A 17,683-nucleotide genomic window follows, 5' to 3' on the forward strand; every position below is an offset into this window, starting at 1 on the left:
AAAAAATCAGGTGCTAAATCATCCAAGGTCAGGCTGCTCAGCTTTTCAGCCTCCCAGTTGTCTGAGACAGCTTTTCCTCCAGGATTTTTCTGAACCACTTATATCCCCTGTATCTTGAACTACAGCCTCATGGAATCTCAAGGATGGATGAGACCTTCCAATCATTAAGCCCAAATCACAGCACGCTTGAGCAGTCGCCAGCCCTCCCCTCCCATCTCTTTCCCCCAGCTGTACAGCTGCTGTCTGACAGCTTTTATCCCTTGGCTCCTAGCCACAATCACAGGAAAGCTCTGCTTGTGATTGCTCTTGGAAGGGGAGCAAGAGGAAGGGAACCCGAAGAAAGGCAGGCGTGTGGTTGAATGCTTCACATTCAAGACTGTGTTTATTGATCACATTGATAGGTGACAAAAATAAGATTTAGCAAGGTGAGGTGACTGTCCCCAGGATCACACAATGGGTTAGGATTTGAACTGGTTCTAACTCAAACTGGTGCCATTCAAATTAGTCCTCTTGCCTTCTGCAGGCGTGCTGCTTTCATCCAGGGAGGACTATGGTTGCTGCGGTGCCCAGCTAGTATAGTGGGAAGGGGAACTACACCACACGAAGAGACAGCGTTCAGGTTCCCCTGGACCTGGGGAGCCGTCTTCGTTTAGAAAAATCCTTTTATAAGCCAACCATGGTAAAGGGAAGGTGACAGGAGGGAAGGGTATCGCCAGGAATCAGGATAAGAAAAGGCATGGCTATGCCTGAGAACACAAGTGGACTGGGTTTGTCTCAAGGGAGGGAGGGAGGGAGGGAGACAGGGAGACATGGAGCGGAAGATTAGCGGAGATTCCTCTGTAATGTATGAAAAGAACACGCTATGAGGGCTGAGCCACGTCTGCATTATGGCAGTGTCTGTCATTCCCTCCCATATCTTTGAGACATGCGCACACACGCACACATTCAAACGCTCATTTGAATTTTGCTGTATGCAGGAGTGGGGGAGGGGACGAAACTTCTCGTCTTAGCTGATGCAGAGTAGGGATGAGACAATGTTGTTGCTGAAAATGAGGTAGTGCAAGTCTGGAGTCAGCAGTAGCTTTAAAAGCACAAGTCCCACTGGGAACCATGGCACATGCCTGTAATCCCAGAGACTTGGGAGGCTGAGGCAGGAGGATCACAAGGCCAGCCTCAGAAATTTAGTGAAGCCCTAAGCAACTTAGGTGAGACCCTATCTCAAAATAAATAAATAAATAAATAAATAAATAAATAAATAAATAAATAGATAGATAGATAGATAGCTGGGAATGTGGCTCAGTGGTAAAGCACCCCTGGGTTCAATCCCCAGAACCCAAAAAACAAAACAGACAAACAAAAACCACAAATCCCTTAGAAACCACAGAAATGCAGGGACTCAGAACAGGAGCCTAGAGTTCTCAAACCCATCTGGATCTGAAGTCCTCAGCTGAAGTTTGGGTTACAACAGGAAGAATCTGTGCCTTGAGTCTGACTGCAAGGGGGATACATCATGGAACAGAAGGTGGAGGGAAGTTTTGACCTTGTTGCTGATCGCAGCTGGTGCATATATCAAACTGGGTTCCCCCTGGTGGGAGGCTCATGGAAAAAGTTCAGGAAATTCAAACCCTTGGCATCCAAGACTCTCTGCAGTAAAGACATCAACCAAATTGGGGCCACAGAAGCCCTTGGTCAGCTCAGCATAGGTCTTCTCCCTCATATTCCTTCACTGAGTGTGGGGTGGAACTAAATGGTCTCGGCTAGTCTTAAGGTGTAGGCCAGGAGGCAGACTGTACCTTGCTTTTGGGGCTCTCACTGAGACCCATCCAGTCCTGAAGCCTTGACAGCTCACACCTCAATACCATGATGATCTAGAACAGAGTCTCATCAGAAGGGGAATGGGCAGAGAGTGGACCAAGGATGGCAGCAAGTGCTAGACACATGGAGGGCCAGAGCCACCTCTGACACTATGCTAGCCTGGATGGGGAATCACATCTTCTGGGTCAGCCTTGCTGCTGACTGGCTAAGTAACCAAAGTCTCTGGAACTCGGATTCCCTACTTGTAAAATAGGGACTAGACTAGTCTCCAAGTGCTGCTATTCCATATCTCTAACCTGGCTCTCTAGGAAAACTTTCCTAGTGTTGCTCTGGAGCCCCAGAGAACCTAACATCCCCAAACAGCATTGGGATGTCATCCAAGGGCTCAGGATAGTGCTGCGTGTTGGCATAGGAACCGCACCTGAAGAAGGAAACTGGAAGGCATGAAGGGAGAAAGTTTGTACTCAACCACATGAGTTTTATGGGGGCTTCGGAGCTGAGCCATAGATTAGAATGGAGGCATAATCTAGTTTTAGGCAAAGATTAAAACAATATATCCCTGAGAAGGACAGTCTTCCAGGTAAAAACATATCAAAGCAACAATCTGTACTGATCTTGAGTTTAAGAGGCAGAGTCAAAAGCAATACCAGGTTTTCTATTAGGTTACAGCCCTAGGTCTAAGAACATTAACTTCAGGGACAGTGACAAATAGTTGTTGTTAGGGCTTTCCTAAAACATCTGCACAGACTAATAGTAAACAGAGGCCTCACCTCCAGGTGCAAAGGGAAATACTAAGCTGAAGTAACTTGTTTGACTGAGCTTGGGTTTCCTCTCCTACCTGAGTCCCTTCACTCCCATCAGTAAACCAAGGCCCCGGTCTTTGCAGGGCCTGGTATTTTGGTCCATTCACTTATGGAAGGGCTAGCTGTTACTTTGGTGGTCCTGGGACCTCTCCCACTAATTAGCTGCTTCAATCTTCCCAAGATTTACATTCAGAGTATCCTCAAGACCAGTTTTCCTCAGGACTTACAGAAGAGATACAGCACATTTCCCTCACTTCTCCAGTGTCGACAGAAGTCCATGCATCTCAGAGCAGTTTCAAAGACATCTACCTCTAATCAATACATTTGTGATTCTTTCCTTAATATAACCCATAGAAGAAGCATTTTTTTCCTCCTGCAAGTACTCCTGGTTTCATATTTCTTTCACAAAACTATCCTGGACCTTACTCCTCCTCTTTCTTCATTGCCCTGTCCCAACTGTATGGCATTCCTTAGCTGGAAGCATTGAGTCTGCAATTGTGGCAGGAATTACTTATGACCAATTTATATTGTTTCTCAGACCCTAAAGACCACCCCATACCCAATCAGACAGATAGCATGAAGACATTTTTCCCAAGTGCAGAATCATATATATTCTGAGTGACTGAGCTATTGACATTCAGGTTTTGACCAGTTTCAAGGTGCTACTACCAAATAATGGGAAGACCATATACAGACACTGAATCTATATTACATAAGGAAGACTTACTAAGTTGGTATACAGCAGTGGGGTTTCAGGTTATATATGGTACATCCAGAAGGCTCTTTGAATACCCCATGAGCCTTACTCTTTTCAGGTAATGTTTCCTTGCGACTAGAAAGAAGTCCTCCAGAAGCTGCATTCCTTTTTCGAGGCCCCATCACTGTTTATTTTGCTAGTGACAAGACTTGATGGCTTCTTCCTTTATTGACTCCCTCAGAGGAGGGTGATGAGAAGCTGGTGTAAAACCAGATGAGAGAGGTGTTCTGTTACCACCTTCTATGGAAAGCACAGCCTCACTTATTAACTCATTTCAACCTCAGTGTGTCCCCAAGAGGGAACCAGAAGAGGTCTTTCCCCTGTCTGAAGAAGAGAAAAATGAAGGCCCAGAGCTCAAGTGATTGCACAAGGGTGAACAGCTATTTTAAGGGCAGACCCAGAACCAGGTCTGGTATTGTACCCCATGTTCTTTCTAGCAGCTTTGGGCAGTTGTGGCTGAGTTGTGGCAGAGTCCATGGCCGGCTGTGGTCCAGGAAATCCTGGAGGGGTCTAGGATACAGCTGTGATCCAGCTTTTAGACAGGGCCAGTTCCAGGCAATAAAGCCAATGATGACAGATATCACTCCCAGCTGGAAAATGGGCCTCCTTTGGCAAAGAGATCTGGAAACACTCTAGCTGTGCAGCTCAGGATGGGGCCCTGCTGGCATCCTTTTAGATAAAGTAGGAAGATGAGTGAATGCAGCTTCCAGGAGGTCAATACTTGGTTCAGAGGTTTACACAGAAAGCATCTGACCAATTCTGGCAAGAATAAACTTGAAACCATCCTTCTAAAGCCACCCTGAGTGCTAAAAATAAGGTACATGTCTTAACCTATAGAAGAGTGAAGTATTATCGTTTTTTCAATTGTACAAGACACATTGCTTGGGTTACAGTTTAGTGGCATGCACCCTATGTTGGACGGCATTTAAACTACAACTGCATAGTGTGACATCTCCATTACATGGCACCAAACATTTTTCAACTGTACAACTGTTACTTGGTGAGATCTGGTTTTTAACTATAATACTTTAAGAGCCAATTTCTATTTAAATGTGTTGTGGGGAAAATGTAATAGCTTGACTTTATACACATTTTACATTTATAGCAGAGTAAGCATAGGAATTATGCACCCAAATGGGTGGCGTTGCCTTCAAAGTAGTTACCTTGGGAAGATGTACGTTTATTCCAGTGAAGCTGACCTTAATCAGAACATTTCTAGAACCATCTTTGGAAACTTGTAAACTTCCTTGGTATTGGTAAATCTCTGTCCTTTAAGAGTTCATGTATTTTTTGAGGAATTATTTTTTTTTTATAGCCAAAGTGCATTAGAAAACAAGTCTGATAAATAAAACAGGTGATGGAGCTTGGCACTATCTTGGTGGTTGACTGGGTTGTCAGGGAGAGATTAAAAAACAAACAAACAACAACAACAACAAAAAACCAAAGTCTAACTATTGAGTTGTGAGGCCTCTTTCCTTTCATGGCTTCAAAGATAATCCCGAAGAGGAATTCTAAGTGTTCTTGGAGCATGCAACACCATAGCTCAAGAGGATATCTCCCAAGGGAATAACTCCAACGATGGTAACTCTTAAATGCATTTGTTTCAGTGTATTTGGTCATTGCTCGTTTTCAGTCAAACTTCATACAAGCAGGAATTAAAAACTCCATGATTTCTCCCAAGGGAAGGATCTCATCTACTGCTTGAAGAGTTAAAGTGAAAAGCACTTGGTGTCATGTCTATGTTAGTCCCCTCCCAAAAATGTGCAATGAGTTAATTCCCGATACCTGAGTCTCCCCAGTTTGGAAAAGTGGGTTAGGACAGGTTTCTGGAGCCTGGATAAGAGTAGAATGTCCAGGGGATTGGAGTACGTTTCCAATAGCTGTATCCACCCGACAGGCCCACAACACCAACTCATATGAGAAAAACTTCTACAGCTAAGCAATACATAAAGTTTCAGTAAGAGGAGGGGAAAGAGTGATTATCTTCCAGTGACTTTCTATGATAAATACCTATTGGCTCCTGGATGACAAGTGAACAGAGTCCATTGAAAAGAAAATCCTTGGTGTTAGATTCTAGTGCACGCTTAAGAAACAAAGTGTGTGGCCACTAGCTTGTTGAAGTGCATTTCCAGCTGAGGCCAAAGGCAGCAAAGGTGCAAGAAGCTGCTGGAGTTGGCATTAGTCGAAGCAGGGTATATAAATTCAGAGTGGCAAAGCAATTTGTAGAAAGCCCCAGTTACAAAGCAGCACATATGCCAACCAGTGAGGTCAAAGAATGTGCAATCTCACTTTCTACAAAGTGCTTCACTGAAAATGCAAATGAGGAAGCTCCCTAAAACACCATATCCTGAGTGTCAGAGAAATATGGTCAAGATGGTGATTGAGGGGAGCAGATATAGATCCTGTAACAGTGTTTGAACTGTGTGTTCTCCCAGCCTCATACACACGCTGAGTGAAGAACATGCTACGGTCACATTCCACATTGTCTGCACATGCCTCCATCTCATGGCTGCTTTTAAGTCCAATTTTTCCAGGAGATATTCTAAGTTCTTGTTCTCTACTGCTACCAGCCAGAAGCAGCACAGCGTCAGTGCTTGAAAGTCTACCATTATATCCAAGAGCTCACAGCAGACACTGGTCTCAAATCGATCAGTTGAGATGTTGTTCTTGGTGAGTGTTTTATATGTCTTTGTAAAAACCACAAAGCTAGGCCATTTGCTTAAATCATCATTAGAAAGAATGCTGAGTGCCCAGATGGGATTTCTAGTTTCTGTGCAAATGAAATCACATGAGTCCAGATTTTATTCACTCAAAACTACTAGGGAAGCAGTAGGATTTGGTTTAAATGCTGCCAAAAAGCAGAAATTCACTCAAGCTTTAATTCTGAAGCCATCCTGTTGTTAATGTTGTATCCAGGCTCGGGAAGCATGGGGGGCAGGCCCCCCCACTGTGTTTGCTGAGGAATCCCGGGCCTCTCCCAATTCAGGCTCACTCTCACTAGAGGTAGACCCGTTATTGATGGTGTAGGGGCTGTCTGCAACTCCCTGAGCTGAAGCACAGCCATCTGGCTCCTTCTTCTCCCTGGGACTCGACAGTCCTGGGAGGACAGCCATCTTCCCAGTCTGCCGATTTGGCAGCAAGGACATGGTATAGTCTGCAATGATCCCCCCCACATCTAAGTTGCAAGCCTGGTCGAAGGCTAGGAAGCCAACGTTGGCATTTGCCTCACACACCACAAAGGAGCCATCATCCATGATGAGAAGATCAATGCCACAGAAGTCCATGCCCAGGATGTTGGACACCTGAATAGCCAACTGCTTGCCTTGTTCTGTCAGTGGACACATGACACCCACACCACCTGTGGAGAAAGCACAGTGATGTCAAGGGAACAAAAGATGCTCACTAATGAGTCAAATGATCCTTCAGGAAAGAGACAGGACTGTTGATAAGACGTGGCATGATTGGCATTACTCACAAAAGGCCTGGATGGAAATCAGGACACCCTTTGGGGGAAAAAAAAATGGATATTTCTTATCTAGAATCTTAAAAAAGCTGAGAACTTCTTACCCAGCTATCTCATCACTAATGAAATGATTTTGTATATGGAAAAAATTATTACACACCAAGATGCTGATGGCAGTATTGTTTAAAACACTGAAAAATCCTAGTTCCTGGTACGCAGAGGGCATTCAATAAATATTTGTTGAATCTAGACATAAAAATTATAATCTAAACATCTCACAACAGAAGAAAATAGCACATTTTATAACCATTAATGATAATGCTCATAGAGTTTGTAAGCCCTCAGGAAGTGACTCAGAAGAATTAAAGATGGTATTGTATAGTATTTTATGGTGATAACTTGCAAAAAATATCTATGAGAAAAAACAATTGAGAAGAACGATACCAACTGTTAATAATAGCTGTCTCTAAATGGTGGGGATATGATACGTTTTTTTCTTTTTCATTTGACTTTGCTGTACTTTCTAAATTTTTTACATTGAAAATGTATTCCTTTTATGATTAGAAAAAATGTTAATTTTTAAGAAGATAAAGATGGAGAGGATTGTGAGATAAAATCCTATATCAAGGACAGGAGTCGTTTGATTGCCCTTACTTATTAAAAAGCTAGGACCTCAGACTTCTTTTTCTCCCTAGAAAGACTTAAAATTGTATTCTCAGGCCCAATATTTACCTTTATATTGTCCTTTCCCCACCTGGGACATGATTTTGTAAAGAAAAGGCTAAAAACAGTTTTAAAATAGCTTACCAGGAAAAAGTATGTGGATATTATAAAACTGTTATGGTTCTTTAGTGATGTAATCAAAAAACCAAAATAATCAACCACAAAGTTCAATACTGCAGCATTACATGATTATCATGAAAATGAAACAACTCTAAGCTACGGAGTACTGTATCAGACTAAATCTCACACTTGCCTGTCACGCAACTTCGACACAGTATCTTACAATTATCTGCTTGCTTGTCCTCTTTATTGGACCACATGCTGGCCCAGGGCAAGGACTGCCTTATAATCTCTATTCTCTCAACATCTGCGGCAAAGCTGCTGCGGAGTGCTCAAGGAATGCTAGTAAAAGGACTAAACCAGTGTCTAAGCCTCTTGATTATTTGCTGGAATTGGCATACTCATCTGGTGAGTTGGGAAATAGGAACTATAGGTTTTTGTTGTTTTTTTTTTTTAATTACCAACATAAAAAAGTCATTCAATGAGGTTGACAATAGCTTTCTGTGATGGAGAGAAGAATTTACATCCCTCCTGGAATATCTCCTCCATTCAGCCATGACAGAAAACAAGCTTTATCAATAAGTTAAAAGGATGGGGTTATGCATTCAACCAAAATATAAACTGCAGCTTTCTAATAGTATCGTATGTGAGAGGAAAATAAAAATTTCAATTAACATGTGAAATCAAAACATAGTTTCTCCTCTGGGTTGGTGCCTTCATATAGACCCTTGGTGTTCCTGGCCTGAGACACTGCAAGAGATTCTAAACTCATCTCCCTGTCTCCTGTTTTACAACTCTAATCCATCCTTTACCCCAATGGGAGATTTTCTCAAATGATTTTCTCTAACAATCCCTTGTTTAACTTGGACTGCTAAGTCCTAAAACCAACAGGATAGGATTCAAACCTCAGTGTCTTTGATATCCCTGCCCTGACCTCTGTCACAGCACTGACACTCACATGTCCCCCTCCTGGACTGCTTGCTGCCATACGAAAGGGCTCATTTCTCATTCTTCTCTGTGAGACCCTGACGCCTAACGGAGGACTGACAAGACAGTAGGAATTGATATACACTTACTAAGCAGGTCCAAACGGCCTAATGAAATATCCAGGTGGCCTTCCATGACCCATAGACCCAATCTGAGCCTTTATATCTTACCAAGGGAGCAGTTGCTCTGCATCCGTCCATCTGTGGAGCAGCGAAGCATGGAGCCTATCACCTGGCCCCCTACCACAACCACCCGGATATCTTTTCCGTGGGACTCCTTCACATACTTCTGGAACAGGTAGGGCACATCATGGCGGACTAGATGGCAGATGTCTGAAAGGTGATGTTTGTCTCTTGCCAGAAAAACAGCTTTTCCTTTAGGAAGAAAGATGAAGAGCAAGAGAAACAGTTAGTTAGGGAAGCCTCAGGCCCCTGTCCTTGCCATTATGCCTCCCTGTCCCAAATGAGCATCAGTTCTTTCTGAACTTACCTCATTTTGGCCCTTTCTATTTCTCTGATGAGATTCCTGCTTCTTATCAAATGGCCATTGAACCTTATTTTCTCTTGATTTTCCTCAGGTCTTAAAATACTGTTGAGTCTCTCCCCGTGAGAAAACCACCACTCTTCTCAAAATGAAACAGTAATGCATTCCAGAAATACAGAGAAGGGGCTAAAATAAAATCCTAAGGATCTAATCAAATCCATTCCAGAAAGAGTTAATTAGCATTTCCTATCACCTGAGGATGATGATTGGGCAGGGTCCATGGCCAACACATTTTTTTTTGTATCCCCCAAATCTCACACTGGGCTTGGTATACAAAGCAGATGTCCATCAATGTTTACAGAGCACAATTAATTGAACATTTTTAGAGGAATCCGAAGTGGGTATGGAAAGAAATTCAAAACAGGCAACCATGATACAGCATGATTTGCACTAAAAGAGGTCTATGCAACATCTATGGGAGCTCAAAGTAGGGAGCCCTGACAGAAGTCCTATTTATTATTTATTTATTTAATTTTGAAAGGAAGGATCCACATTTCTATTGCTTTCTGGGAAAGCATTCCTTCTTGATTCTAAATTTTTTATTTCCTGATTGAATCACCTATGGTTTTATAATTTTTCAGTATCTGCTTTCATTTGCATATTAGTCAACAGATCTGAGCAGGAGTTCCTAAAAGATTTGCTGTGCAGATCTGTCATAAGTATGCCAGTCTGAACACTCTTTTTAGCAAAGACAGAACAAAGAAATGGTTTTCCCAATTTCTTGTCACCATCACAAAAGAAGTGAAAACTCTCTGAAGTTTTTTTTGGTTTTGTTTTGTTTTGTTTTGTAATAGTACTGGGCATTGAATCCAGGGACAGTCTACCATTGAGCAACATTTCCAGACAATTTGATTTTTTATTTTGTCATAGGCTCTAAGTTGCTGAGGCTGATCCTCCTCCTCAGCTTCCCAACTTACTAGGATTATAGGCATGTGCTACCACACCTGGCCCTCCAAAGTTTCAATAAAAAGACTGATGGGCATCAGTTCCTAGTGGCATATAAGACTGAAAAATAACTTCCAAAAACATGACATAACCAGTAATTCATTCCTGAATGAATCCAAGACATTCAACAGAACTGGAGGAGTGCAAGCAAGTGATCTGAAGATGTCCAAGTGACAGGTGGTAGGAGGGTGTGCAGTTAAGTGGGCAGTCAGTGTCATTTGGAGAGGGTCCTGCAAGGGCACAGGAAGAAACAGGAGTGACACAGAACAGTGAGTAGACACAAAACAGCATCTGACTTGTTCCAAGTCTCAATTAATGAGCAGAAGTATAAGCAGTTAGACACTTGGCATCAGGAGATCAGGCATCTGGCAACAGATGGCTGGGGTTTAGTTAGAAGCACTGGAGTTCTCTGGACATTAGGTGGGATTTTCAGTAGAGATTGGTGGCTAGGGATTGGTTCAGAGGTCCTAAAATGGGGTTTTAGTCTGCAATGAACAAAGGAATAGCAGTTTTAAGGCAAGGAGGAGAAAAAAAAAAAAAAGAAAGAAAGAAAGGCACAAAGATTAATCATCTACCAAGTGCCAAGCACTTTTTCTCTTATTATTTCATTTACACTTCACACTAGCCCTATGAAGCCATGAGTAAGGATGGTTATTTCTGTTTTATGGATAAGGAAATAAAAGGTCCATAAGCTTAGTAACTTTCTCATGGGCACAGCCCGTGCATTCACTCCCTCCTTGGATTTATTCCATACAGTTGGCTCTGTATATGTGAGGATTCTCCATCTGAAGATTCATCAATCACAGACCAAAAAATTATTTTAAAAAACACAGCATCCATACTGAACATGTACAGATATTTTTCCTTGTCATGATTCCCTAAACATCACAAAACAATTATTTATATAACATTTGCATTGTATTACATTTTGTAAGTAAACTAGAGATGATTGAAAATATACAAGAGGATATGTGTAAATTATTTGCAAATGCTATACCATTTTATATAAGGGTCTTATGCATCTACGGACTTTAGTATCCCTGAGGGATCCTAGAACCAATCCTCTGTGTATGCCAAAGGACATTGATACTATAGTCTAACTTAAAAGTACTGAAACTCGGGGCTGGGGATGTGGATCAAGCGGTAGCACGCTTGCCTGGCATGCGTGCGGCCCGGGTTCGATCCTCAGCACCACGTACAAACAAAGATGTTGTGTCCACCAAAAAACCAAGAAATAAATATTTTTTAAAAATTCTCTCTCTCTCTCTTTAAAAAAATAAAAAAGTACTGAAACTCTGTTTATTCCCTATCCATTTTTCCTTCTACTAGACTGTACGTTGCATTAGTAACAAATCATCTGAAAATAAAATTAAGAACACAATTCAATTTACAATAGCATCAAAAGGATTAAAGTATTTAGGAATTAATTTAAACAATGATGTACAAGATTTACACACTGAAATGATAAAATGCTGTTGAGAGAAATTAAAGATCTAAATAAATGGGAAGACATGAATTGTTAAGATGGTAATACTTCTCAAATTCAGCTATCATTCCCTATCAAAATCCCAACTTCCTTTTTGGAAGAAATCAACAAGCTAATCCTAAAATTCATATGGTATTGCAAAGTATCCCAAAAAGTCAAAATAATTTTGAAGAAGAAAGACAAAACTGGAAGATTCACACTTCCCAATTTCAAACTTACTATGAAGACATAGTAATCAAGACAATGTGGCCTGGCATAAAGACAGACATATATGTCAATGACATGAAATTGAGATACAGATTTTAAAAAAAGAAAGTTTGAGAGCTCAGAAATAAACCTTCACATATATGGTCAACTGAGTTTTTCACTGTTGTTGTTCAGTGCTTAGGGATTGAACCCAGGGCCTCACACATAGGCAAGCACTCTACCAAAGAGCTTTATCTGCAGCCTGGTCAAATTTTTGATAAGGATTCCCAGAGCAATCAATGGGGAACAAACAATCTCTTCAACAAATGGTACTGGGGAAACTGAATATTCACCTGTAAAAGAATCAAGCTGAATATTCACCTGTAAAAGAATCAAGCTGGACCCTGACCTCATGCCATATACAAAAATGAACTCAGAATGGATCAAAAACTCAGATATAAAACAATAAAACTCTCAGAAGGAAGCTTACGTAAATCAATGTGACCTTGGATTAGGCAAGCACAAAAATAACATCAAAAGTACACAGAACCCGAAGAAAGAATAAAATTGGCTTTATCAAAATAAAAAACCTTTTGTGCACCAAAGACACTACCAAGAACATGCCCATAATCCCAGTGGCTCTGGAAACTGAAGCAGGAAGATCACAAGTTCAAAGCCCATCTCAGCAAATTAGTGAGGCACTTAGCAACTCAGCAAGACCCTGTCTTTAATAAAATATGAAAAAAAAAAGGGCTGGGAATGTGGCTCAGTGGTTAAGCACCCCTGGGTTCAATCCCCAGTACCTAAAAAAAAAAAAAAGAAAAGAAAGAAGTGAAAAGGCAACATACAAAATGGTTAAAAACAAAAAGTTCAAATTATATATTTAAGAAGAGTCAAGTATCCACATTAAAGAACCTATAAAACTCAAAAATAAAGGAACTAGTTTAAAAATGGGCAGAGGATTTGAGTAAATTTTCCTCCAAAGAAAATTTAAATATGGCCCCTAAGCACATGAAAAGATGCCTGACATCATCAATCATTAGGGAAATACAAATCAAAGCCATAAGGAAATAACCACTGCATGCCCACTATGATGGTTCTAATAAACATGCATACATACATACATACATACATACATAGAAAATAACAAGCATTGGCAAGGACATGTACAAAGGAAACTCTCATATGATGTTGCTGGTGGGAATGTAAAATGGCATAACCACTGTAGAAAGCAACTCAGCAGTCTTCTAAAAGTGAAGCAGAGATTACCACAGCACTTGGCAATTCCATTTCCAGATACTCAAGAGAAATGAAAATGTCTGGTCACATGAAAACCTGTACACAAATGTTCATATAGTAGCATTATTCTTAATAGTCACAAAGTGGAAATAAACAACCCAAATGTCCACCAACCAATGAACAGGTAAACAAAATGTGGTATATCTATACAATGGAGTATCACTGACTCCTCAAAAGAGGTAGAGCAGCGTTACATGCTACAACATGGATAAACTCTGAAAACATGCTAAGAAGCCAGACACCAAAGTCCATCTATTATATGAATCCATTTATTTAAAAATGTCCAAAACAGGCAAATCCATGGAGACAGAAAATAGAATAGTGGTTTCCAGGGAACGGGGAAAGGGCAATTAGGACTAACTTTTTTTTTTAATTTTTATTTTTATTGGTTCTTTTTAGTTATACATGACAGTAGAGTCCATTTTGATATAATAGGTACAAGGTTTCTTTGGTGAGGGGGAGATAGAAATGTTCTGAAATTAGATAGTGGTTATTATCATAAGACATAGTGAATATACTAAAATTCACTGAATTTTATAACTTAACAGTAGTAAGTATTTAGGAATACCTATAAATTATATCTCAATTTTTAAAACTTTAAAAAATATTACATGTTATGTTTAATTTCTGTTTATTGACCATCACACTTTTCTATAATGTAAGCTTCTTGAGGACAAGAATTTTTGTGTTTTTTTTTTTTTTTTTGTGTGTGTGTGTGTGTGTGTGTGTGTGTGTGTGTGTGTGGTGCTGGGGATTGAACCCAGGGCCTTGTGCAAGGCAAGGCAAGCATTCAACCAACTGAGCTATATCCCAAGCCCATGTGTTGTTGTTCTTATCTATATCCTTAGAATCTAGAATAGTACATGGAATTCTATAGGCACTTGATAAATTTAGTTGCATTTTATGTACATTTCACAATTTTTAAAAATAGTGATGAGATTGGTTAGATTTTAGCACAGCAGCTTATGTGAATAGTATCAAAGCTCCCCTTTGCTAACTTCTCTTGCTCAATAGTCTTTTCTTCTCCCACTAGTGGTTTCGTTCACACTTGCTTCTGTGTGTTCACTCATCTCTTCCAGTTCAAATTCTACATGGTAACTTAAGTCTCCTTTCATGGCAGAGTGGACTCCTCCCTCCTTCAGGCCTGTCTGCTAGAGTGGTCATCACCCTGCAATGGAACCCCTCTGTGGTCTACTCACTGGGTCTCCTTGAGAGCAGTGATTATGTCTGGTTCATTTCTATGTCACAGATCCTACATCACAGACACTATCATCACATACCTGTTTGGGGCTACTTCCCCTTCTCCAGATGCCCTGAGCCTAAGCATGCTATGCCATCCGGGCCTCTGGAGAGTTACCTGCTCACATATTACAGGAGGACGCTCTCTTCTGCTGAGTCCCTGGTATGCACTGAGCCCTGCATTGGGCCTCACAGAGACAGAGATTCAGAATCTAGTCCCTAGATTCTTGAACTGCTCACAGTCTAATGAAGGAAACAGGCACTTACACCTAAAACGGTCATCAGGAGTAGCACTATGACAGAAACATGTACAAAGTGATATGGAAACAAAAAAGGCTAGAGCAATTAATTTTGTCTGGAAGACAGTAAGGGAGACCAAGGATGAGGACAGAAAAGAAATGGTATTAGGAGCTGGCCTTATAGGATGAGCCAAAGTTGACCAGGTGGGCAGAGGAAGATGGTGCTCCCAGAAAAGTGAAGAGGGCAAAGGATTATGGAGAGGAAAAAGCATGGTCTAGCTGGTGAATGAGAGGCAGTGGGGAGTGGACTATGGGGGGTCCACATGACCAGAGAAGGCTGCAAAGGAAGGTTGAGCTGTCTGCCCGGGGCCCTAGTGCCATGATAAGGAATATGGACTTAGTCTAACAGCAACACAGGGGCTGCAGTGGGGGCTGTTCAGCAAAAGAGTGACAAGAATAGATCTGTTTCAGAGAAATCACTCCTCCCCCCAAAAAATAAATGAATAAAATAAGATGAACAGAGGTTGCACTAGCAGAGGAGCTCAGAAACCCATCAATAAAGACAGATGTCTATTGCAATAGCCCAAGAAAAGAGGATAAAGGTCTGACAAAAGCAAGGACAGAGAGGACCAAGTGGAGGGGACCGGGAGAATCACCCTGCAAGCTCCTCAAGCAGCGCTTCCACTTGTGCAGGTGGAGCTGCTACCCTTGCAGACTGATGACCCAGGAAGCCCAGGAAGGGAAGCACTGACCCTGGTGGCCTCGCGTGCTCTTCACCACGACTGGGTAGCCCAGGGGCTCAGCTTCATCGATCATTTTTGAAAAGTCTTCATGTCCACCTGCCAAGAAAGAGTGAGAGTCAGCGAAGATAAAGCTGATTGTCAGGGAGTGGTCAGCCCAGCCCTTCTGCAGGAGGCTTCATATCTCCCTGATTAAGACAATTCAAACCCATTGGATCCAACAGACATACATTATGTGCCTGTAATGTAAAAGGTGGGAGCAGAGAGGTATGGAAATCAAGATTTACCAAGCACCTGTGTGGTGGAGGGTGCCCACCACACAGCTCCAGTTCATATAATCCTGGCTGTGGGGGGCAGAATTCTAGGATGGCCCTCAAGATTCCCACCCCCAGTGAACACTCCTTGTAGAATTCCCTCTTGAACATGGCGGGGACCAGTAAATATGATGGGATATCATTCCTGTGATTAACTTCTTATCTATCTCTACTTGGCCCCATCCAATTCCTTCTCCACAGAGTAATCAAAGTGATCTTCTGCCCTGTCACTCTGACCAGGCCACCTCCCTGATGAAAATCCTCTGATAACTTCCTGTTAATCTTGGATTAACCCTATCTTATTTATGTGCTGTTCTGGCACCGTTTGATCTTTCCAATCCTAGAGTTCAATTTTCTCTCTCTTTACATTCTACACACTATTCTCAATATTACCAATAGATCAGGTTCTCTCTTACCACCAAGTCTTCCAATGTTCTCTCTGCTTAGATTACACCACCCCCTGCTCCCATACCCCTTCTTTTAGCAGGACAACTTCAATTTAGATGGATGTTATCTCCTTTAGGAAGCATTCTCTAAAGTCTTCTAAACTGCATTGGGATTACCCGGGATCACTAAGTCTCACCAAGACACTGAATGGTCTGGACTGAACTTGCCCTTTTACCTGTTGTCTTCTGCCTCTGATGGACTGGAAATACCTCAGGAAGGACTCTTACTGCTATGATCCTGTGCCTGGTACTATGGCTGGCATGTAGTGTCAACAGACACATATTTGGCGATTGACTTACAGACAGAAAAAAGCAAAGACATTTCAGACAGAGGGAATGGCCAGGATAAAGACTCAAGATATTGAATCACCTAAAATGAACAGACTCACATTGAAAAGCAAGTCATACTGGAAGGTTTCTGATGAGAGAAAACACAGAGAGGCAGAAGGTTTGGAAAGATAAGTTCCTACTGTATTTTAAGGAGACTCACCATAGGAGAAAGTGTCTGGCATGGGGACCCCATGTCCAGCCAGCTCTTGGAACGTCCAGAATTTGTTGATGCAGTTTAAGATGCTCTGTGGGCGGTTGACCAAGCGGCAGCCCAGCTTCTCCAGGTGCCGCAGGACAGTGATGTCGCTGTCTGACTGCACAGAGGGTGTGGACACCCGCACCACCACCACATCTGGAAAGGTGGTAAGGGCCTTCTGGTTCAGCTGGAGGCCTGCAATCCAAGGATCAGAGTGAGCCCTGTGCTGCCATGATTCAGTTCACCCAAAGAACCGCTTCCAACAGACTCCTCAAGGTTGAACCTGGCGGGAACAGAGCCTCAAAAATGGCCACTGGGATATTCTGGTGTGTGTTACAAGAAGATCTATAGGTAACCCTATTCTCCAAAAGGATGAGCAGCAAATGATAATGAGGAAACACCAAGCAATGAACAGAAAGGGAAAAGAGCAGCATATCAGTAATAAACCAAATTAGAGGAATCAGCAGGAGATATGTATTCCAGCATTTTCCTTTCATACAGGACTAGTAGTAAGTACTTAAAGCACAATGGTTTAGGAGGTGGAGGACTTGAGGAAAAGGCAAAAAGTGCAGCCCCATTCAGGAATCCATATACTCCTTTATGACTTCATCTTAATAAGTCTATCTGGCTGGAACATTCTGCAACTATTTAAATGATTTTTATGAATATACTGTTATTTGTCAAATGTGTAAGTATCAATGTTTAGTGGAAAACAGGATACAAAATTATAAATATTGCATTCCAATCTCAACTATATAAAAAGATACAAATTGAAAAAGGCTAGGAGGAAATATACCAACATTTTAACAGTGGATAATGGAACTACAGATAACTTCTTTTTTATGTTTTATATTTATTTGTATTTTCCAGAATTCTCCAAGTGCATATTACCTTTATAACAAAAAAAAATTTTTAAAAATCAGTCTACTAAAAATCAATTCAATTCAGTATTTAACAGATATCAAACTCAATATTCAGTATTAAATAATATTAATTGAAATATATGACAATACATACAGTGAAAAGACCCAAAGCTGTATTACACTGGGTTAATTGGGAGTATTGGCTTGACGTGAAGACTCAAAAGAAACTGAGTAGTCTTCAAGTTATTG

General features: G+C 41.4%; 1 protein-coding gene across 3 annotated transcripts in view; it reads right to left on the bottom strand.

The window, feature by feature from the left end:
- RIMKLA (ribosomal modification protein rimK like family member A) overlaps positions 1-17,683 on the bottom strand; it is a 37,235-nt gene that overhangs the window by 7,172 nt on the left and 12,380 nt on the right. For 2 of the 3 annotated variants that reach the window (XR_014023743.1, XR_014023744.1), the window contains exons 2-5: positions 16,536-16,766; positions 15,298-15,384; positions 8,779-8,982; positions 4,539-6,733 (exon numbers count right to left, since the gene is read on the bottom strand). Coding sequence is in view for 1 of the 3 variants with exons in the window: in XM_081307734.1 (XP_081163860.1) it covers positions 6,276-6,733; positions 8,779-8,982; positions 15,298-15,384; positions 16,536-16,766 (980 nt within the window). In the remaining 2 variants the exon portion in view is untranslated. Of the gene's footprint in view, positions 1-4; positions 6,734-8,778; positions 8,983-15,297; positions 15,385-16,535; positions 16,767-17,683 lie in introns of those variants that run through there. The other variant, XM_081307734.1, reaches the window with a different exon arrangement.

The sequence above is a fragment of the Spermophilus citellus genome, assembly GCF_964194105.1.
Source record: "Spermophilus citellus genome assembly, chromosome: 9".
NCBI lineage: Eukaryota > Metazoa > Chordata > Mammalia > Rodentia > Sciuridae > Spermophilus > Spermophilus citellus.